Raw genomic sequence first — 23,495 nt, 5'->3', positions numbered from 1 at the left:
AAGTCAAACAGCGTTAGCCCGAACAGGAAAAGCGCTTTAATGAGTTTACCTCCAAAATAAAAGCTTAAAAACTGGTCACTTTGCAAAATAGAAATATACACCGAAGCGTTGGGTGGTAAATGACACCAACGTTGTATTAGATTATTTACTAAATGTGATTGTTATATTTCGGCTTTATCTGATAATTATAAGCTTGTATGATTAACATTACTATATTATGTCGCTTAAAACGGAAGTCTAAGCTTACTATCTTTTAGCTTGACACTCCCGCGTCTGGCGCACATAATTACTACGTCACATCCGGTGAGAGGGGTCTTTTTTTGTTTTCCCGTATCCGCCATTTCAGTTTTTGAAGTTAGTTGTCATCGGTCGCTGGATTATAGCTGGAATTCTGCTGCTAAAACGTATTGTTTGATTAATAGAGGTGAATTCCGATCGTAAACCAAATAAGAGTCCGTTTTAAATCGTGGTTGAGTTTCTGTATCGGCGAATTGATGTCCAAACGGCTAGCTGCGGATGTCGCCTGTTTACTAAACGTGCTCTAGGCGCTAAAGTTTTTGTATGAGTTGAAGGCTTTGCTTGTGGATAACGGGAGGGAGAGCAGGGAAGGCCCGGTGAAGCCTCGGCTTTGGAGTGGTGATCATGGCCGGAAATTTTGACGCGGAGGACCGTGGCAGTTGGTACTGGGGTCGGTTGAGCAGGCAGGAGGCTGTGTCTCTGTTGCAGGGACAGAGGCACGGCGTGTTTCTGGTCCGGGACTCCATCACCAGCCCCGGGGACTACGTGCTCTCGGTATCCGAGAACTCCAAAGTCTCACATTACATAATTAACAGCATCAGCAACAACCGACAATCCGGTCCAGGTAAGAGAACAGTGGGGTTCGGAGGGGCACGGTATATGGAGATGCTGATGTGACCATTCTTGCATGACTTGCACCAAAGGCGATGCGCAATAGTGCCTTTTCCAGTGTCTTGTGTGAAGAATACAACAGGCCAGACACACTGAAACACGTGCCAGTTTAATGTTGGCTTGCTAAAAGGCAAACACACCTCTGGTCATGGATGCTCAGGCAGGCAGCACGCTAGATATTATACAATTCATTGTTTCAGTGAATCGTAGAGATGCACATTTCTGTCACTGAAATAGGCTGTGGTGGGCGGTGAGTTATAAAAGAGCAGACTGTATGAATGTGAGCTCTGGACTGGTGCACCATTAAAACGAATCTAATTTATCAGCTGACCCTGGAACAGTTGTAAATGTTCAAAAGTCTGTCATGTCGCCAGGTTTTTATAGACTTTGAGCAGACGTTGTCTCCTGCCTCTGCTGGAGTTTTTTTTTTCCTGTGTGGGAATTGCAGCACATTTGTTGTATTTCCTCGTGCCTTTTCAAAAAGACCTTTCATTGGAGGAAAGGAAAGAAATGCAAAATAAGGAAACAAAAATGCTTCCCTGTCATCCTGGAAATCACCATCGTCACACTTGGTTACAGAAATAAATAGGCTTCAGATCTGCAAGATTTGAACATGTTAGAGCAGGTAGTTTATTTGGATAAGAAAAAACATTTACTCGTTTCTCTAACTCCTCTTCCTTCCTCTCTTATTTTCACCAGGTTTGGTCCATCCGAGATTCCGTATCGGTGACCAGGAGTTTGATGCTCTCCCTGCTTTGCTAGAATTCTACAAAATCCACTACTTGGACACCACCACCTTGATAGAACCTATCAACAAGTCCAAACACACCTCCTTCATCAGCGTTGGCCCCGGTGGAGGCCCACCACCACGCCTGGAAGACGAGTATGTCCGGGCACTTTTCGATTTCCCCGGCAACGATGAAGAAGATCTCCCGTTTAGGAAGGGTGACATTCTCCGAGTTCTTGAGAAGCCAGAGGAGCAGTGGTGGAATGCCCAGAACTCTGAAGGCCGGGCAGGGATGATCCCGGTGCCGTACGTGGAGAAGTACCGACCGTCGTCTCCAAGTTCTGTGGCGGGGCCTGGTGTGCCTGGGGGACCGCCGGGAGGGATGGGGATGCTAGGGAACTCTGACGGCTCTGCGGCTCAGCCCGGCACTCCGCTTCTGGGAGACCCCAGCCAGTACGCCCAGCCCACCCCTCTCCCAAATCTCCAGAATGGACCTGTCTATGCCAGGGCCATACAGAAGAGGGTGCCCAATGCCTACGACAAGACTGCCCTGGCCTTAGAGGTAAATATGGATGTGTGTGGTGTTTTTCCTTGACTCCATGCATCCTCTTAACATGTGCTGGAGGAAAGGAGACATTTAGCAACGAAGGATGTAGGACCAGCCCTGTAAGGCTTATCAAGTCTGAGCTCGCATTCTTTGGCTTTCTTTCCCATTGTGCTTTTGATTATTTCTTCCTCTGTATTTGTTGAGCAGGAATGAAGGTCAGAAAGTGCTCCGCCAGCTCCCTAAGAGTTTTTTAGGTAATCTGGTTAGTTAATGTCTCCTGTATGAAGATCAGTCCAGTGACAGTACAGATCGACCTTTGTGAAGTCTGTCCATGATGTTTATTAACTCCCTGGCTTCAACTTTCAGCACTATTTGAGTTCAGAGCTCTTAATCTCTTCCCTAGATTTTAACTTAATAGTCAAAGAAGAGAGGGGACCCAAACATGAAAGCTGCCATTAAACTCTGCTCCCTGCTAATGGTAGCTGGTCTGTTACGCTGTCCGGAAGCAAGAGCAATGCTCCCACGGAGCAGGTCGTTGGGGGAAGGAAATAGTTTGTGTTTGGGAACAGGACCATTTCCTTTAGTCTCTGTGAAGCCAGGAGTCCAGCTGAGCCAGGAGTGGGATTAGGAGACAGGCCAGTCAGAGCGTCACAGCTCTTGTTTCTCCTGCCCTGCTGGACCGTGCTGCTAAAGATCCCAACACAGATCCCAAATTTGACTTTTCTAATCTGTGCCGTCAGTTTCTTTTTGTAAAGTCGGGCCACTAGTCTGCTGCTGTTTGTTGAAGTTTGCTCATATGTCGGGTAGATCCTTTGTATGAGTTGGTTTCTACCACTCCCACCTGTGGTAGACTTTTCTGGCTTTGACCAACGTGAGGCAGCTTGTTTTGACTCAGCAAGGTGGAACTGGACAGTTAATAATTAGCTAAGGTTTCCTTGTGTCGTCTTCATAAAACCCACTGATTGTGAAGGTCTCTCCTTATCTGCAGCAACCGAAACTAATTTACATTCGTGAGTGCATTTAATCTCTGATTCATGCGGTCATATGTGTTTATTCTCTTACCCCTTTTCTAAAATCTGAGACTGAGACATCATTAAGTTGTGGCAGTGATTACAGGCCATTATAAAATTAAATTTAATCTCTTCTAATCTGTGAAGTCCATATATATAGTTTGATAAAGGCGGTGAAAACACAAACACTTCTGCAATCTTAATCAATCAATAAATTAGGGCTGCAAGTAATGAACTGTTTGATCTATAAAACTGTGAAAAACGTCAGTTTTCAAGGTTAAATCTTCGAATTGCTGTGAAACAAACAAATAAACCAAAAATTAAAGTTATTTAATTTACAATGATATAAAACAGAAAAGCAGCAAATCCACACATTTTAATAATTGAAACGAGGTAATATTTGGTAGTTTTGGTTGACAAATATTTGTCAGATTAATTCTCTGTTGAATCAACTAAGTGATGAATCTTTCAGCCTGAGCATGAAGACTCCCACGAGAAACCTTTAGTGTTGAGTTTGTTGTAGAAACTGTGGCAAAGAGGTGGTGGATTGGCTGTGTAGTAATTTTGAGGCCTGCACTTGTGGTGGTGCTGTACTGGATTGCGTCATGGTGCGTGTTGTATTTTGTCCCGTCCTGTATACTGTATTTAGGGAGCCAAAGAAGCAAAAACACTGCGCCAAGTATTTTGTGACCCAGTACATCAACAAACAGCTGCAGACAGTATGTGTCAAATGGATGAGGCGTGTTACATAATGATGACACGGTCTGAATACTCTTCACTATGGAGACATCTCAGCACCTCTGTTTAAAAGATCCTAAATGAAATACTCCGGGACGTCCTGAGGCAATCTGCAGGACCGAAACTGGAGGCTCTCAAGACTTTTTTTTTTTAAATGCATTAGTGCCTTCTGCATTAAGTCTTATCCATTACTAATCCTTAACCCGTTCTACTCCAGGTACGCCTTCTGTCGAAACGCTGAAACTGTGTCCTAACGCAACAGTGTTGTGAACGAGTGACCCACATAACACAAACACACGCACACAAACAAACAGCAACCAGCAGCTCTAATTAATGAAATCCACAAGCAGCAGCAGCAAGGCATGCAAGCAGAGTCATGTTGAGTTAATACCGCCATATTACATTTGTGCCACTGTTTGGATCACGTGTGATTAGGACCTGAAACAACTGAACCATTTTCAAAATAGTTGAAGGGTATTTATCGTGTGGAGAAAAAGGTTCATGTGCTGTTCTCTGTCTTCTGTGATAGTGAAATAAATATCTTTGAGTTTTAGCCTGTTGGTCAAACATCCACGTTAAAACACAACACTTCTCCAGTTCACCTTGCTTTACTCATCTCGGTGTTTCTGGCTGTCTCATCTTCATCAGGGTGGGATTGGAGGTTGATCGTATATAGTCCATTGATCGGTCTTATGACTTGTAGATAGATAAGTATACACACCAACAATATCTTCATCTTTTTTTTTAAAATACCATACATAGTCCAAGTGTATACAGGAACTTACTTGAGAAATGCACCAACACAACACACAATATTGCAGCGATAGTCTCAGAATATCCTTAAGCAAATACAGTCTCTAAACTGTTTGGTGAGTCTCATGAAACTAGAAAGCAGTGAATTCTCTTTTTCTTTTTTTTTTACGCATGTATAGCAATAGCCAAACTAATTCAAAGTCAAACAACAGTTGACCCTCATGTGTTCATCCCTTTACTAAAGTTCTGAGCTGTTGCTCATTCAAAACAAGCACTTTGAATATTTTTTCCTGTTTTCTCTCATTTTATACACAAAACCGATGTTGGAAAAGAATTTGCAGATGAATCAACTATTAAAATAATTTTTAGTTGCAATTTAGGACTCTAAACTATAGTAAATACTGGTTAACAGGAACCCCCTGGAGGAAATGCAGAGCTATTCAGCTGTCAAACATTTTAATTGTTTTATTTAATTTATTTGAGGTGTGCAGCTGCATCAGGTGGGAAAAGGGTTACTCATAATTAAAGGTCTCGTATCTAGGACACGGTGTGTAATACAAAGGCCGCCAGTTACACATTTAACACGAGATGATTGTCAGAGGTGGTAACAGGTTATCAAACTGATGATATAAGCTTTGAGCATGTCCGCACAGCTTTAACCCCAGACTGTTCACTCATCACCTGCATAGATCTGAACTTTGGAACTGGTTGTTGGTCCTTGTTTGCTCAGGTTCAGTGACACAAGAGCAGCCACTCCTGTCCCTGTGCAGGTCAGCCATGATCATACCTGCTTCCTCCTGACAGTGGGACTGAAATTGACCATTATTTTTACATCATCAGATCATCTGTTTTGAATGTTTTTTTTATTATAATCTCAGAAAATGCTGAGAAATGCCTGGAGCAAAATTTCAAACAATAATGGTGACGGCCTCAAGTGTCTCATTTCCTCTGGTGAACAGTCCAGAACCGAGGGAAGTTTCACTTCAGCGCTCCGAGATAAAAATCACTAACCTACCAATTTATCGTTTCAGTTATTCCTCATGAAAAAATGCCAAATATTCTCTGGATTCAGCTTCTCAGGCGAGAGGATTTGCTGCCTCTCTTTGTCATATATGCCGTTAAAATGAAATATCTCTGAGATAGTTGGACAGAACGGGCAAACTGAAGACGTGAACGTGGCTCTGAGAAAACTAAATGATTTTTGGCTGGTTAATCAATAATGAAAATAATCATTCGTTGCAGTTGTGTTCCATTTGAAATAATATGAAACACACAAAAGCAGCAAATCCTCACATCTGCAGCTGGAACAGGATCTTGGCTTTTTAACTTGCTAAATAACTGAAATGATTAATTTCTGATTATTTTTCTGTCGATGCATTAATCGATAAATTCTTTCAGCTCTACCTGACAACAATGGATTTGAGAGGACAGTGGATTATACACATGTTTATTGCTTTGACTTGTGCTGTATACATTTCTGCACTCTCACCCTTTCTCTCTCCCCTCCCTCCCCAGGTGGGCGACATGGTGAAGGTGACCAAAATTAACGTGAACGGCCAGTGGGAGGGGGAATGTAAAGGCAAACGCGGCCACTTTCCCTTCACACACGTCAAACTGCTGGACCAGCACAATGCAGAGGACGAACTCAGCTGAGAGCGGACAGCTTGGCCACAACCTGGACATTAGTATTAGACCCTTTCTCACCCGCCTCCTCCCTCCTTTCCTTCCTATTCCCACACACTCCCCTGCTCTCTCCTCCCTCACGTCTGCTCCAGCTTTTACCTGCACCAAGTACATTTTCAGAGAATCACTGAGAACAAAAACAAACAGACCCTTGTTGGACCCTTGTAATGCACACCCTCCATTTCTACCCCTCTGAGTAATCATGCCTGCCGTCCTCCACTACCTGCTCTGACTGACAGACTTCAACATGGGTCATATACTCTACAGTGGAAACAGAAGATATACTGAGTCTCCTGTTCTGCGGATATGGCAACACCCTTTACACCCCCCCTCCCCCTCGTCATCTTCCCTGACGTGGACACCTTATCAACACTCGCTCCTCAGGAGACTCCTCGCCGCAGAATTCAGCCACTTCCTCTTCCTGTGTCGGAGCCAGTAGATAACTGCTCAGCACTGTGTCATTTTTCATCCTCATCCATCACCATGTTTACGGCGCTGTAGGATCACTCATGCTGCATTCATGTCAGATGGGAATACAGTAACAAGTTGAAGAGTAACAACACAGTTTTCATGTGTTTTGTCTTGTTTGAAGCTGTTCTGGCACCATCATTCAATTCTTTTTTTTATTTTTTATTTTAACAAACTGTTTAAAGGAATAGTTCGACAATTTAGGAAATATGATTATACGCTTTCTTGCTAAGAGTTAGGAAAGAAGATCAGTAACAGTTTCCTGTCTGCACAGTAAATATGAAGCTACCACACACAGCCAGTTAATTTAGCTTAGCATAAAGACTGGAAGCGGGGGGGAATGATTAGCTTGGCTCTAAACAAAAAATATCAAAATCCTCAACTAACAAGGTATATCTTGTTTAATTTAATCCACACAAAAAACCTAAGTGTATTAATACATATTCATGGATTTACAAGTGTTATGTACCTATTTTTTTGGCTGTGACCAGTTGCCAGGCAACCAGTGGATTCTGCAGGAAGTCCCTCCATCCAGCCAAGAAATAGCTAAGAAATTGTTGTCGACGCTTGCTGAAACTACGCAGATTTTGTTACTATTGGACAGAGTCTGGCTAGCTGCCCCCCCACACACACACACAGACTTCCTGTCTTTATGCTAAGCTAAGCTAACTGTCTGCTGTTTTTCATCGTACAGACAAGAGAGTGGTGTCCATCTTCCTATCTAACACAGCAAATAAACATATTGCCCCAAATATCGAGCTATTCATTTAATTCTAATCTGCTTGTTCCACACTTGCAGTGCATGCTCGTAATGAGTGATGAATTTGAGCACAATTATTCTCTCAAACCTGCCATGACAGCCTCTAATTTTTTCTACGTTTGCCCCCTAATTTTTCCAGACTGGTACCTTCATTCAGGAAATGAAAGAAATGGGGGTCTTGACTAATGCTGAAGGAATTTGTAGGCGCTTACAACACCTGAAACTTATGTCCTGAAACCGGACAGAACAATATTCTCTGACATGTAACCAGCCTTCCTAAGCTGAGGGGAAGGGGATTTTTCTAGTTTAAAACTTTGCATCTACTTTTGTTTTTATTGGACATGAATGCAGCATTATTTTTGGTTCAACCCAAGACTGTAAGGGACAAGAGCAGCGAGACTTAAATGCCTGTACATGTGCAGCATTTTATCACTGGGAGGATTAACAGAGGAATATCACTTCACACAAAGAACTGCAAGAAGCTAGGTCCAGCTGGAGGTGTACAGTTCTTGAGGAGCAGGTCCAGGACCAGTCCAGCACCCGCCCACCCTCCACACCAAATATCAAATGGAGAAAATAAAAACTGAGTCGAGACCAGCAGCTAGTAGCGACTTCATGTAGTCATAGCCGTAGATCAGAGAACGTGAGAAACTTCTGTTGTTGAGGTGGAGATAAAGGCAACACTACATTCAACCTCTCCACACCTTGGTTCACCTCAGCCCCCCCCCCTCCCCCCATCAACCCACCACCTACGACCAAGTACCACCAAGTAGTCTTTTTGTAAGAAAAAAAGAACATATTGTTATGAAATGATGTACTATGTGATTATCATTACATGCTAATATTTTTTTTGTTTATCTTTGTAGTTTTCTTCATAGCTGGGTTTGTCTGGGGGAGGGGGGGGGGCAGTTTCCATGTACACTTTTTACTGCTGCATGTCAGGAGGGAGCAATTGGTTGCTGGTGCAAAATGGATAAACTGACTGGGAGGGAGGGAAGGCGCACGTCGGTTTGCCCGCCCCCCCTCCCTCAGCCATCACAATACCACGTGTTCGAATTCTGCGTCTGATGTACATGAATGAAGTTGAACGGAGTGAATGTAGGCTGTCCACCATGTTAGTTAGCAACGTCTTCTCATATTAGTGCTCTCCATTCAGCTCACTGAGTATACCTTAGCGAAAACAGTCTGCTCTGTGTTCAGATCTTGTCAAATGTGTCCAAGAAAAGATAAAGTGGTGTTATTTGGTACCTGCCCTTTGTTTTTAATCTATTAATAATCTTGCTGCCACCTTGCACTATATTGTTCTTTTAATCCTGGGGCTCATCAGCCTGCGTTTCTTTTGTGCTTCCTCACTCAATCCTCTGCCCTTCTTTTATTTAAAGCCTTGTCCATTTATGATGCACACGCCAACATGGACTATTTCTTGTACTGTTTTTCTTTCTACCCACCGCTATTTCTGTCTTGCCAAGAGATCAGGCAAATTATAGTAAAATTATAGTAAAAATTGCCTTTTTTTTCCTGAAGGGGTTGTTTTCTGCTGAGATTGAATCAATCGCCTTGTTGACACCTGACAATCATCACCCACATTTATCATAAGGCAGACTGGCTTGGATTGAAGCAGGCTGGATATATAGCTCAGACCTTTGCCGGAGTGAACCTGGTCCACTTTGAATTTGATCCGTGAGAACTCACTGTCTCTTCCAAGCGAAGGGTTCCTCTCAGATGTCATGGTACAGTAAATCTGGCCTGCTCGCCGTGTCACCTTTAGGTGGCACTGTGGCAACATTCAGAAAGATGGGATCCTTCCGGAAAGCATATTCTGCCAGTGCTTATGAGATTAAAGGAGATGAAATTTCATTTTTAACAGAACGCACTTATCTGCATTGATATATGTTCTCCTGTTTATGGTTTTCAATTATCTTTGATTTCTCACACACATTAGTTTCCCTGACTTTTTATAACTTTGCCTGACAAGCTCTGTCCTGCTTTCACATTTTATTTTCTAGTTGGCCATATTCCCAAACCCCTTGTTAAAAGATTTACCATTTTAAAAACAGTCGGCTGACTTCTTGGAAAAATCTGGTCTAGGAAAAGTTAACATTTGTGTTTACTGCCCGTTGTTGACACAGTCCATTTTTATCAGTGTAGTTGTGATCAAATCAAGCTTCTTTGTCACTCACACTGCACACGGCAAGTGCTTAGCTACATAAATCATTATCTTATGAATTGTTTTGCCAATGAAAACCACCAAGAAGTATTTTTTTAGTAGCCCTGCATGAAGTCATTCATTTCCTTTCATAAAAAGGAAGGGGTGTCAAAATGCCAGTGGAAATTGTGTTAATATCAAAATGTGCCATTTTATTATAACACTATATTCTTTCAAGACAATTGAAATTACCTTTTTATTTTCTGTAGCATGTAATGTGTTAATATACTAGTAAATAAAGTCAAACCCATGACAAATGATTTGTTTAATGTATTAGGTTTTTTGTATGCTTGTGAATTGTTTGTCTTGCTGAGTCACTTCATAACAGCTTCCACTTGAAAAATACAGTAAAGAAGTCTAACATGTATTTAAATTCTGGACCATTCATAACCAAAAACACCCTTTTCATTCATGCTGTACATGGCAGTTGCCTAGCTACAAAAATCATTGCCATTCATACCAGAGATATTTTTAGTAACGCCATATGAAGTTGGGCAACTGTAGTGTCAGTGTACAGAAGGAATGTATGCAAAACAAATTAATTTTTAACACTCATTTAAAGGTAATAGGCAGTGAAAACATAATTTGTTGTATCATATCTATTTTTCCAGTCTCCTTGGCTTTTACTAAACTTATATTTCCAACAAAAATTGATTTATATGTTGTTTTTTTACATGAGAGAAATATGAGATTTATCATTTATCGATTATAGTGCACCTCCAAATGTAGAGGCAGAACACAAGGCACTGCAAATGTATTTGGAGTTTCTATATATTATTATCATTAATTATTATTATTACTATTATTATTATTATTATACAGGGTCACTTGCCCAAGATTAGCTGTGTAAATATACACTGAAAAAAAATGCTACCCAAAAATGGGGGTGTATAGGGTTTTGTTCGTCTCAAAACATCAGTAGCTGTATGTTTCCAGAAAGATTGTCCCAATAAGACAAGATACTGTTCATTTCCAGCTGTAATTTTTCAGTACTTTGAGCACCACGATCACATGACTTGCAGGGCATAAAGTGCAAGGCACTGTCATAGATATGTACAGAGGTTTTCGGTCTAGCAGACAGAATAATTAATTAATTTTTTTTTTTTTTTTGGACAAGACAGACCTGCTGTTGCTATAGGCTGGGATCAGTATCAACTGAGAGTTAATATGACATAATGAATGCGCATATAATTTATGAAATCATTAAAGCGTATTTAGTGTTATTTACTCTTTAAACGGGCTTACAGAAATGTGTGCTTACTGCTATGTCTTAACAAAAAAATAAAAAATGACTGAAGGGCGTATCAGAGCTGGTGATTCATGTGCGTATGTGCGGTACCCGGATGAGGCTGGTCGCCATCTTTACTCCATCCCAGCGCAGCGCTGCCGGTGGGGCGGAACACCACTCATCGACCCAGTTGGTTTCTAGGAACCGCCGATAGACCTGGCACGCCACCGTGTTTTTTCACTAAATCCTTGTTCGTTTGATTAGATCGCTACTCTATCCACATCTCGATACACAATGGGAGAGCGAGAGGACCTAGTTTACCAGGCAAAACTTGCCGAACAGGCAGAACGATATGACGGTAAGCCACACTTTCAGGGCTGGCTTGGAGTGGGACATGTTCGCCGCTGGGATTTTTTTTCTCCGAGCTAGCTAATGTTAACGGAGCACTGTTCAACTAGCTCAGTGTTAGCCGTGGCTAACAAGATAGCTAACCTGGCCAACACGCTGATTCATCTTACTATTAATTGACATGGCTGGGAGCTGTTTCCTGTGATAGACTAATGTGACATTAAAACGACAGCCATTGTCCGGAAGCCTCTATTTTAGGGGAAATGTACAGATGTGACTGGCAGTGGCTAACGTTAGCGAGGGGGCTACAACAAAATGGCGGATTACTGGAGCGTGAGCTGTCAGTAGTTGCCTCCCCTGCACCATGCTAGCTCTGTAGCTTAACACTTGAGCTTCTGGTTCGGTTTGCTCGCATAAGCAACACCCAGTGTCATGTTGCCATTTTTATAACCATAATTACGACCCTAGCTTTTTTTTTTTTTTTTTTTTTTTTTTTTTTTTTTTTTTTTGTTCCGTGATTTTGTTAATGATGCCATTTAACGGTACAGTAGCGATGCGTTAGCTGAATTGCAAGGTTAGCTACTTAAAGCTTGCGGTGTGTTAGCAGTGAGTGGGAGGGCAGCTGTTCACTTGATGGGGTGTTCCCCCTGAAAACAGGCTGTACGGATCGATTGGCGAAAATGACTCCCTCTTCCTCTCCCTGGTACGCTCCTGTCAGACTGTCATACCATTACAGGCCTTGTAGAGGCTGTTTTTAGACGGCTGCCTTTGCCACCGGTCATACGTTGCCCAGTAACGTTAAGTGAATGTGCCATGACTCATTCACGGGATTTGGACCGGGTGTATTTACAGGATGATTTATAGTTGACTGGCTAAATGCTATCCTTGCTGGGATGTAGTCGTATTCATATATATATATATATATATATATATATATATATATATATATATTCTGCGGTAGGTTATTAAATGTTAACATGTTTTTGATTGATGAATTTATAAAGAGCTTCATAGATCAGCGTGGGAAATGATGTATACTCCCAAAATCAACCAGTCTCAGACTCATAGAAAACCTGTCTCGTTTTGACCTTTTAACCCGCAAACTTAGTAGTTATTTAAAAAAAAAAAAAAAGTTTACACCCTCCCAGCTGTCATTCATGGCATACAGTTCCAGCATATTTAAAGTGCATCAGTGAAGGGTGTGTTTGCTGGTTTGGTGCAGAGGTGAATAGGTGGGGATTTGGCACTGGAAAGGAAGTCGCTTGAACGTGTGTTCTCAATACACTGTGTCATGTCACAGTTAAATGTTTTGCATATTCGGCAAGGCACAAATTATTATCATCCCTGATGACAGAATGCTTCATTCATAATGCAAATTTTTTGCCCAACCAAAAAAACCTCTTGGATTTGCGAAGCAGATTTAATTAGCGCACTGTTTTTGGTTCCCTGAATATGTCTGAATCTCTGTTAATCACTTGGAGGCTTGATGTCACATCATAATAATGGAATTGGCACTCATATGAATATTTCAGTCATAATATCTCTCACACCTTTAGACATGTCATCTTGCAAGCTATTATAATGAGAGAATTGACAGCTAATTGTTACAAGATACAATGTTAATATGAAATAGTCTATGTGCTTATATGAGTGTTGCATGTGTTCCCTCAACAGAGATGGTGGTTTCTATGAAGAACGTGGCGGGCATGAACGTAGAGCTCACAGTGGAGGAGAGGAACCTACTATCAGTGGCCTACAAGAATGTGATTGGAGCTCGGAGAGCCTCCTGGAGGATAATTAGCAGTATCGAACAGAGGGAAGAGAACAAGGGTGGAGAAGAGAAACTGAAGATGATCCGGGAATACAGGCAAACGGTAAATCACTCAGCAAAGGCTCAGGATGTCACTTATCACAAACAAGCTTAGCATTTGTATTTAGAGAGTTGTCTTTGAAGAGCACTTACATGGATTTACCAAGTTCCATTGTCACAGACATGTTTCTCATTTCAGAGCATCTCAGATTTGCCTCGCTAATGTGAAATCAGTTGCTCACATTAACAATACACATTATATGAGCACCTACTGGACAGACTGCATCTGAGTCATAGTTGGCAAGTGCTGCACACTCTCTTGCTTTTATGAAGGGAAATTAGAGCTGGCTATTATTCTGGGAGAGGCCAGAGTGTGTCAGAGAGATGGGAGAGGCAGTTGGACTGCAGTCAGTGACCTAATGGGATTCAGAGATGGGCTATCCCACTGTTGCACCTTCATTTCGTTAGTAGTTCTTTCATTCCCTCGGGGGACACACTTCTTCTATCACCACCGCAGCACCCGGAGAGCAGATTGCAAAATTTACATCACATGGACCTTTGCACCCACACAGAAGCAGAAAGTATAGGAAGGGCTGCAGTTAGATTGTTTTTGCAGATTGAATAATTGTCTTTTTTGTTTCTGTTTTGGTGGCAGGTTGAGAAGGAGCTGAAGTCAATCTGTGGTGATATTCTGGATGCACTGGAGAGGCACCTACTCCCCTCTGCTGTCATGGGCGAGTCTAAGGTCTTCTACAACAAAATGTAAGAGCTTTGTGGTGTGAATTTTAATTAATAGATGAATAAATGAAGCCTCTCTGTTCCTGACACAGAACGCTGGATGCACTTTAAAATTTTTGAGCTTGCTTATTTATTTGACACATTCATACGGTTGGATATAAAATATGGAGGATTAAATTCCTGACGGTGAGACTCAGGAAATTTAACAAAAGTAATATCAGGGAAGTTCAGGAATGGGACACTTGACAGGAAGATGTTTGTGTGAATGAAAGTCCTTTTTCATTTCTCCAATTACAGGAAGGGTGACTACCACAGGTATCTGGCAGAGTTTGCCACTGGAAACGACAGAAAGGAGGCAGCAGAGAACAGCTTGGTGGCCTATAAAACCGCTACCGATCTAGCCATGTCGGAGCTGCCTCCCACACACCCCATTCGCCTCGGCCTTGCCCTCAACTTCTCCGTCTTCTACTACGAGATCCTCAACTCGCCTGACCGTGCTTGCAGGTCACTGTTTCTTCAATACGATGTCTCTAGGGGTATATCTTTAGTCTCAGCAACAGTGGAGAAGCAGAGTAGAGTAATCTAAAAATGCGATCACAGGGGTTTAGAAAGGATCCAACGTACAGGAGTCCTGACAACAAGCAGCCTAGGAACCATCTCTTGTCTCTTGTTTTCAGTCTACCTTCACTAATCCTTCTCAGTTGCCATTCATAACTAGACATTCTTGTCTTTTGCCAAACCGTGTCTCATGTTCTGACTGGTGAGGCTGAAACTTTAAACCCTTTAATTTAAAAAAGGATTCACCCCCTTGACTTCTTCATGTTTTATAGTTTTATTAAATCACAGTGGATGTAGTTAGGCTTCTTTTGACATGGATTAATAAAAAGAGATTGAGCTAAATGAAATGCAAGTATGTAACACAAAATGGTTAATAATATTAACTTCCACCTCAAGTCGGTATTTAGTAGTGACACATTTTTACTCTGACATTCCCCTCCATAAATCTTTAAAACAGTTAGACGTTGTTTTGAGGCCGTTCCTCTGTATTTTCACACATACATAAATGAATTTATAACAGAAGCTTCCTGTAAACAGACTACACATACATACTGTAATGTGGAATATATCTTTACATCTTATTTTAATTTGACAGTAAAATCTGACGTGTGAAGCTCTTAGGTTTATGGTGTTTTCAACACAAGTGCTGAATGTGTTCTTCTCAGGTTGGCGAAGGCTGCGTTCGATGACGCCATCGCAGAACTGGACACACTGAGTGAAGAAAGCTACAAGGACTCCACACTTATCATGCAGTTGTTACGTGACAACCTGACACTATGGACTTCAGATATGCAGGGAGAAGGTAAGAGGCTCACACCATGGTGCCCGCTCATTAAACTCATGTAGGACATACATGTAGGACGTATATACACCGGCAGTGTATCTGCCTGTTTTTGTCTCTGATGAACCTCTTTTTCCAGGATTAGATGCTGATTGATGATTAACTCACACCTCACTCATGTCCTGTTACCCACCTAAAACCTTTTACACTGGATTTATAACATTTGTCAGTACTGTGAGCAGCCTGATGGATGATCTGTTGAGTCAGCAGCAGTGCGAGACACATGCCAGTTTATAATATTTAGATTTTTATAATAGATTTAATGACATTACATTCTGTGAGTATGAGTTAACACATAGCCAGAGAGTTGGATCTGTATCTGGAGAGAAACTACAGCAATCTTCTAAATATAAATCTAAATCCTCATCTTTATTAAAACAGTCTGTCACTTCGACTTGTGTTAACGCTGTGAGCACAGGCTTTGTTTCTTACCTTTTACTGGATCCCAGTGCAACTGGTGCAACTGGTTGAGTCTCAAGTAATTGGTTGTAATAGGCTGTTTTATTTTTTTCTCTCTCTCTCTCTCTCTTCACAAAGTAAACTATTTGTTTGCTTTGTGTTTCGTCTTGGCTCTGTTCATATCAAAGTCAAATAAGTTTGAGGCTACTCCTGAGGGTGTGAGCTCCTAGTGTTTCGAACACTGTGTCTGTGTCACGGTGATCCAACCGAAGAAAATGTTTTCTTAGATAGAAGATAAAATAAATTTCGACAGAACTGGAGAAAAACCAACCATCCAAAAGTAAAGCCGTGAACAAAAAAAAAAAAAAAGCTTAAAAAGTTTGAATTCACTTACATCAGCTGAGGCTTTCAGGACGTGTATCATGCTGCTCACAGTGTGCATGTCCAGGTACAAAGTGCAGAATCCTGTCTGAGTGGTCTGTCTACATGTGGCTGAGCTGAAAGCAGCCGTCTGGGGCAAAAATTCATAATCACTCTACCTAACAAAGATCACCTGCTTTTCCACTTTGCAGCATTTGATTTGAGGGCTGAACGATTAGAGGATGATACATAAATGCAAATCTTCTGACCAATATTGCAATTTTAAATTCTAAAAATGTATCTACAGGTAGAATATGTTTCAAATCTACAGATAAAATATTGCAGTTATTGTTTTTTTTCCTGCCAGTCAGGAGAAAAGTAAATTCTAGTTTTCTACAGGAAACATTTCTACAGAGAAATTGACCAATTCAGCTCACATTTATAATTATATGTGACATTAAAAATTGTTATTTACAGCCAATGTTTGCCTTCTGTTTTTCACCTTTCCACCAACTCACAGAAAAAACCTTTAGCTCCAGCTGAGTAAATCTGCTGGAGACGATTGTCTTCATAAACTGTCACTACTACAAGCTGCACACCGTACGTTATATAAGATGAAACTGTGACTCTTGGGATAAAAAAAATTAAAATAACATAATTGTGATATAGAAACAATAAATCGTTGAGCCCTATCTGATTCATTCTTTCTCTTCCTCCATTCATCCCAGTAGTTTGCGTTTGCTGTGGTGCAGTGTCCACCGGCACCTTTTTTTTTTTTTTTTTTTTTTTTTATTTCTCAGTGACTCATCATCTCTCTTGTCTCTTTCTCATTCCCTCTGCTGTAGAGTCCTAAAGGAAACAAACCTGACTGTTCATTTCCCATGTTAACTGTACTTTGTAAGTGTTGCTCACCCACTGTTGCTGTGTGTGTGGCTTCCTTCTGTTCCCTCTCAACACTAACTCACTCACGGTTTAATAATTCAATCCACTCACCCGTCGCTCTGTCGCTCGCTCATTCAGTTGGATCTTTTATTAACTTTTGGTAACGAGCTGTAACGAGCGGTCGGCTGAAAACAGACTTTTGAGTTTAGATAGTTCCACTCCGTGTTCACAGAGTTGCCTGTTAAACCTGTATGTTCACCCAGGAGCAAAGGGTTTATATCATGTTATTGGCATGTTGGACTGCTTGCACACGAAAGTCGACTATTCCAACACATGCAGCCCATTGTTTAATGCTGACCCTGATTAATGCATTTAAAAAGGTCGTCGTATTATTGAAGTATTTGACCTTTTCCATTAAGAACAAAACACAGTTCTGTTTGGTTTTTTTCTTTCACTTTTTGACCTCTTCAGTTTTTAAACACTGTATTTGAATGAGTGACTGTGATACAGAGTTTGATACCACGTTTCAGTCTTCACCAAACACTTGTGTTCAGCATGTGTTTTGACCGACTGAAGGTTTTCAGCAGATTTCCGCTGAAAAAAGTTGAGATTTTAAAAAAGGAAGCAGCTCAGTTTAAAGAGGTTTTCATCTGGATTCTAGTGGAAAGGTTTTTTTCATGCTGCAAAAAGACAAGCATTCACCAACAGAGGTGGAAAGTAACCGAGTACATTTACTCGAGTACTCTGGCATTTCTATTTTCTGCTGCTTCTATACTTCTTCTTCTCTACATTTCAAAAGCAAAAATTGTACTTTTTATTCCTTTGTATTTATTTGACATCGTAGTGACTAGTTACATTGCCAGTTAAGATTTTTAATACAAAACATGAACAGTTTATCCTCCTTCAGTCATTTAGGCTGTAGCTGATTCCTTAAAACCAAATTTTCTGACAAAAGAGGAAACGTTTGCCAGTGTCATAAGAACATTTCAACATGTTTTGAATCAAGTTAATGTTTTAATCTTCTCGTGCACCTACAGCAGCTTTACTCATTCTCATTTCAAGCTTCAGCCACTCATTTCTAACATTTTGAAAAACCATTAGAATAAAAAGCTACAGCAACAGAACAAGGCGACTTACTCATTAATGCATCAGCAACAATAATCCCGTGATATAATCTCTATGTATGTTTGTAATGCAGCTCCATCAAATGAGCCGTGTCTCTGCAAAATGAGTACTTTGACTTTTCACTCTGTGAGTACATCCAGCTGATGACACTTAAGCACTTACAGCTACAGTACGCAAGTTCTTTAACTCAAGCTAACGCTAGCAAGAGACTCGAGGGCAAGCCACGCCCCTCCTCCTCCCCCTCCCTCTCCCTGCTCCATTGCGCTCCGCCCAGCCCTCCACCTACGTCCTCATTGTCTCCGCTGTCTGAGCTAATGCTAATGCTAAAGGAGCTAGCCGTAGCAACGACTTCCAGCGGCTAACAGTGGCTTGAAGCTTTGGTGCGAGGGAAGTAGTGGACTGGAAGCTCATTCACATATTGATTGACAGGCGTGAAGTCCCGCCCCTGACTCTGGCCTTCTGTGATTGGTTAGAAGGACCAGCTTGTTCAATTAGTGTTTCAGCACTTTAAAAAAAAAAAGTTATTTCTGTATCTTTATGTCAAATTTTTAATCACTTTCACATAGAAAGGAGTATTTTCATATAGAATTACTGTTTTTACTTGAGCTCTGAATACTTCATCCACCACTGTTCTCCAGTCACAGCAAACAGGATCCTCTTGAGGCAAAGACGGCTCAGAAAAGGCTGAAGACAAAATGGGGAAAGCCCCAAATGAAAGGCTGAATTGGATACAAGCCTTTTATTTATTTTATTTTTTTAATTCCAGTCTTTTGTTTTTGTAAGAATTGGAAATTGGCTAGTTTCCAAACGAAAGATTTTTAAATTAACTCTGAGATCATTGGCTTTTGTGACCAAACGAAACGCCCATCTTCCTCTGCCTCACTGTTAACAATAGAAACTACGTCTTAAATCTTGAAGACAGGATTTTTTTAAATTGTTTTTTTTCTTCTTCTTTTTTTTTTTTTAACTGTGTTTTTTCCTCCATCAGGTGAAGAACAGAACAAAGAGGCACTGCAAGACGTTGAGGATGAGGCCCAGTGAGACTATGCCACCAACAGCCAACAACTTGAGACCCTCCCCTCACCTCCTCACACTCCTCGTCCCCTCCACCCCTCCACCTTTGTCCTCCTCATCCCCTCCCCCTCCCCTCCTCCGAATCCTCCTCCCTCTCTGCGAGTCACCTTCCTTTTCCTCCTCTCCCCTCCTTTTCCTTTCTTCCACCTCTGCAGCTCCGTGACCCAGCAGGGCCACGGAGTGAACAGGTTTATTTTTCTCTTCTTTTTTATTTTTATATTAGCCCTTACATCATTCAAGTAAATACCACTTAATTGAGACAGGAAATACAATGTTAGAAAGACAAAGATATTGAAAGAGTCCCTGGATTGTTTTTGTTTTTTGTTTTTTTTTGTTTGTTTTTTTTTTGTCCTGGTACAAGCAGTTCTGAGATGTTATCTTTATTTTCATTATTGTATTTTTGTTTGTTTGTTGGTTTTTTTTTTTTTTTTTTTTTTTTTTTTTTTTTTTTTTTTTTTTTTTTTTTTTTTTTTTTTTTTTTTGCTTTTTCCTCAATATTTTTATCAGTTGCTGGATGTATTGAGATTTTTTTTTTCTTAATGTAATTACAGAAATTAACTTTTATTACTGATAATGTTGACTATTAGTTATGGGAGCTATTTTATCTCTGTTTTTAGTGAAATGTCATGCGAATCATTTTACCTTTTTTATGGGCAATTTGGAAAACTACAAGTGCCCTTTTTGTTAACTTAGGTTTTCAGAGGAAGTCGGCAAAATTCGCGATATCCACGTGGGGCAAAGAAGTGCTTAACTTTTACACCATAGTGATTCTGTTGTCATGTTTTTGTAGTTGTCCTTGGACTGTACTTTGTGCTGAAATACTGTAACTGTGCACACATGCTGAATCTCTGAAGGTTGACTTACGGCTAGCTGGTGGTTATGATTTTAAAAAGAAAAAAGAAAAAAAAAACAAAACTTGGGAGATTTCTCACTTGTGTAAAAGACGAGTCTCAATTTGGCCCCGCTCCTCGACAGAGAGCCCTAAAACCAAGTTTGTCAGTGCTTTGCATGAGTTAACACATCTTTTCTGCTTCTTCTCCCCTGCGTTTTACTAAAGCTCCTCTAGGTTCAGAGGTTTTTTTCTTTTGCTGTTTCCTTTGTTTCTCTTCTTGTTTTGCTTCATTATGTGTAACTTGGAGCTGATTTGTACTACTGGATATCTGACTGGAGCCACAGACAGGGAATCTGTATTGTTCTTACTGAAACACAGCATGGAATTAACATTAAACAATCTAAATTAAACATTACAAACTGACTGGTTGCTTTTATTGTTTCATTTGCCTTTTAGAAGACGGAGATTTTTGCTGCTTATCTTGTCTAATGTGAACAAATATAATCCATGGAACTGTTTGTTCAAACATGGTAATGAAAGAAATAAAACTGTTCTGGGGAAGCTGGTTTTTCCTGCTGCTTATTGTAGTTACTGCAGGTTTAACATTCGCATGATAACCTCTTTAAAAGCGAGTTGGATACTTTCTGCGCAGGTGTTTTCTTCACAATTCAAAAAATTCAGTGGCTTTTCCAAAAGCCTGAAACCAGATGGACCCGAGCGCAATGTCGCCACACGGAGCAGATGTTGCTACTGGAATCTGAGCGGGCAACTGTGAGCATAATCATAAATTTATATCTTCTATTTATAGCGTTTGAGAGACAAATGCAATCTTAATGCCTGTGGTTCTGCTGTGACAGTGTAGCTGATGCCTTTGGCACCTCTGAGCTGCTGCTGTGTAAATGGCTGATGGAAGTGGTGGTGACGTACACGGAGATCAACCTTTCACAGCAGATATCGCTAATACTTTCACACGGATGTTTCCGTGTGGCTCGCAACAAAGACAGGATCATGGATTAATGACTTAAATATGTCATAATTGCAGTTGTGCGTGTTGGTGTGTGTCTACTTCAGTGCTTTCACTCTTTTCAGGCGTTCACTCTCGCACTCTCATTCTGAGCAGACCCTGAGGCCTTAACCTTTCGCCTCCCCAGTTTCAGTTTCTTGTAACCTCTGTAGCAGTTGCCGCCTATTCTACTGTTACATCACCCATAATAACAGGCTGTGCTGGGTGCCTGGCCTAAATTTAGACCCACAGGTGAAAGTGGAGGAGCCTGTCAGAGGCAGACGGCGGGCAGAGTGCACTAACAGCCAGTCAAAGCAGCGTCCTTTTCTGCAGTGTGAACCGCTGTAGCCGTTTGCATCTCCTGCTGAGGAGACACTTACTGAACCATCTGGGTGACTCCCTCACCTTTCATGTAGGTCACTGTCAGGTCGGACTTTCTTCTTGACCAAAACTCAAAGGCAGATTGCTGCGAATATTCATATATCAGGCGAAGTTTCATAAGAACTTTAAAGCCTAAAAGTTTACTAAACAGATTCATGCTCCCCAGAGGATGAGCCCTTTCAATTTCTCCACTTTTATCCACTGACATCCTCAAGCAGTTTCGCCATTCTGCTGTAAAATGATGAAGTTTCATCACATAGTTTCAGATTCCATTATATAATTTCTGTTATATATTTTTGCGCTCCCAGGAGGATGAACCATACAGTTTGTTGGCGATCCTCTGGCCTTTCAGACACCAGGAACACTATTTGATCCAGACCAAAATATCCCAGCAACCATTGAATGGATTACCATGAAGTCCTTTAAAAGACAATCATGGTCCCATTTGGTTAACCCCCCCCCCCACACACACACACACACACACACACACACACACACCTCGCCTGTAGTGCCACCACTGGGCTGACATTCATGATTTTGAGTGAACAGCTATTGCATGTGGTATAGTCAAATATAGATGCACTGACTGTCCCTCTTTAGATCACTTTCAGTAGGTACTAACCACTTCATACTGGGAACACATCACAAGACCTGGAGGCCGTTGTCAAAGTCACTCAGATCCTTACGTCTCCCCATGTTTCCTGCTTCCAGCACATCATCTTCAAGACCTGACTGTTCGCCTGCTTCCTAACACAGTATATCCCACCTCTTGACCGGTGCCACTGTAACAAGATAAGGTTGTTTATTTCACCTGCCATTGGTTTTAATGTTGTGGCTTTCCCCCCCTTTTTTTTATTAGTTATTTATTATCATTCATCTTGCCCCTACTAGCTCAGCTTTCTGTGGGAGTCAGTGACACTTCTGATTAAATTAAATCCCTGTATTTACTGTCATCATTCTCACTCCGAAAGAATAAATGAATTAAACTGGAGAGACTTGAGTCTGAAACAATTCAATTTTTATTAAAGGAGGAGGAAGCAGACTACATTTCTTTGCTCACACAGCCGTGAGCCGAGACGAGACTTCACCCTCTGAGAGGACGGTTGTGCAGCAGCTCGTCTAGCGCCCTCTGCAGGTCAACTCTGCAACACACAACGAGAAGACGGTTCCCACAAACCACAACGTCTGTACAGCAGCGTTAAATCTGTTCAATTCATTATGTGTTAGTGAAGTCATCAGTTTCTACTTTAGGCCACAACAATTTAGAAACTTAAACACTGATATATCATTGCCAAATTAACCGTCACAACATAATTATTACCACATTATGGGGCTAATGTTGTGATGATATTGATTATTTGGTGTTTGGTTTTCATCAAGCACACGGCACACCTCTATTACATTTGCCTGAGAAGCAGAAACCAGTTGTTATTCCTGGACTTGGAATATCACCTGACTCAGGATTTCTTTGCGGTAAAGGGATGAAACACAACTTTACTTTAGTCTAAAATAGAATAATTAAGGGTTTAGAGGATGGATTTTTAGACAGGGTCCCTCTACCAAGATAGGACCACATGATTACATCCAAGAAATCAAATTACCAAAAACCAGCAGACACACTTCTGGGGCCCCTGTTGATCCAGCCTCGACCAGAGTCTGCTAATCATCTCACAAAGTGTGCAGTCACAGTAATTACACTCACAATTACAAAAACCGGTCTTTGATCTGCCTTTACGGACGGGGGTTGCCACCAGACATGAAACCAGATGTTAATTTAATCAACATTTCCCTCTGACTTCCAGCTAATCTGTTCAATTTCTCTGCTCATGTCATCACATTCACACCAGACCACGAGCTCTTCCTGCTTTTCACACATGATACACAAACCTCTGATTTCCAACCCCCTGCATTACTTCTGCAGTTGCTGTGGGGGGGGGGGGGGGAGCTGTGCAGAAGTATAGCAATGAATATAGGATGACTGATACTGTCTCATCCAAATTAAACTTTATTCAGATAATAATTTACTCAGTCAGGTTTTAGCCGCAGAACCTGCTTCAGTCGGTGATTTAAAACTAAAAAAAGCTGCCGCACTAAACAGACCCCTCGCGAGCTCCC

At 41.2% G+C, this 23,495-nt stretch overlaps 2 protein-coding genes across 3 annotated transcripts; both read left to right on the top strand.

Moving 5' to 3' along the window:
• Window positions 1-310: 310 nt before the first annotated feature.
• On the top strand, window positions 311-10,061 carry crk (CRK proto-oncogene, adaptor protein). The gene is made up of 3 exons (XM_023428398.2): window positions 311-862; window positions 1,609-2,198; window positions 6,200-10,061. The coding sequence occupies exons 1-3, from the start codon at window positions 643-645 to the stop codon at window positions 6,335-6,337; spliced, it is 948 nt and encodes a 315-aa protein (XP_023284166.1). The 5' UTR covers window positions 311-642; the 3' UTR covers window positions 6,338-10,061.
• A 1,101-nt stretch (window positions 10,062-11,162) lies between these two features.
• Window positions 11,163-20,415, top strand: ywhae1 (tyrosine 3-monooxygenase/tryptophan 5-monooxygenase activation protein, epsilon polypeptide 1). Of its 2 annotated transcripts, XM_023428387.2 has the most exons (7): window positions 11,163-11,387; window positions 13,052-13,251; window positions 13,843-13,949; window positions 14,223-14,429; window positions 15,149-15,285; window positions 16,929-16,980; window positions 19,079-20,415. In XM_023428387.2, exons 1-6 carry the CDS (start codon window positions 11,324-11,326, stop codon window positions 16,934-16,936), a joined length of 723 nt encoding a protein of 240 aa, XP_023284155.1. In that variant the 5' UTR covers window positions 11,163-11,323; the 3' UTR covers window positions 16,937-16,980; window positions 19,079-20,415. The 2 variants fall into 2 exon arrangements, with proteins under 2 accessions (XP_023284155.1, XP_023284153.1); XM_023428385.2 differs by lacking the exon at window positions 16,929-16,980 and having other exon boundaries at window positions 11,164-11,387.
• Window positions 20,416-23,495: the final 3,080 nt, after the last annotated feature.

The sequence above is a fragment of the Seriola lalandi genome, unplaced genomic scaffold, assembly GCF_002814215.2.
Source record: "Seriola lalandi dorsalis isolate HSWRI2012SDOR001 ecotype SW California unplaced genomic scaffold, Sedor1 jcf7180002054874, whole genome shotgun sequence".
Classification (NCBI taxonomy): Eukaryota; Metazoa; Chordata; class Actinopteri; order Carangiformes; family Carangidae; genus Seriola; species Seriola lalandi.
Note: the sequence above shows the minus strand (reverse complement) of the source record. Positions and strands in the feature narration are given on the sequence as shown.

Excerpts from the sequence above, each read along its gene's own strand:
- crk (XM_023428398.2), top strand. The coding sequence starts at position 643 with ATGGCCGGAAATTTTGACGCGGAGGACCGTGGCAGTTGGTACTGGGGT. Across the intron at positions 863-1,608 it reads CAACCGACAATCCGGTCCAG|GTTTGGTCCATCCGAGATTC; the intron begins GTAAGAGAACAG and ends TATTTTCACCAG. Across the intron at positions 2,199-6,199 it reads AGACTGCCCTGGCCTTAGAG|GTGGGCGACATGGTGAAGGT; the intron begins GTAAATATGGAT and ends CTCCCTCCCCAG.
- ywhae1 (XM_023428385.2), top strand. The coding sequence starts at position 11,324 with ATGGGAGAGCGAGAGGACCTAGTTTACCAGGCAAAACTTGCCGAACAG. Across the intron at positions 13,950-14,222 it reads AAGGTCTTCTACAACAAAAT|GAAGGGTGACTACCACAGGT; the intron begins GTAAGAGCTTTG and ends CTCCAATTACAG. Across the intron at positions 14,430-15,148 it reads TCGCCTGACCGTGCTTGCAG|GTTGGCGAAGGCTGCGTTCG; the intron begins GTCACTGTTTCT and ends TGTTCTTCTCAG.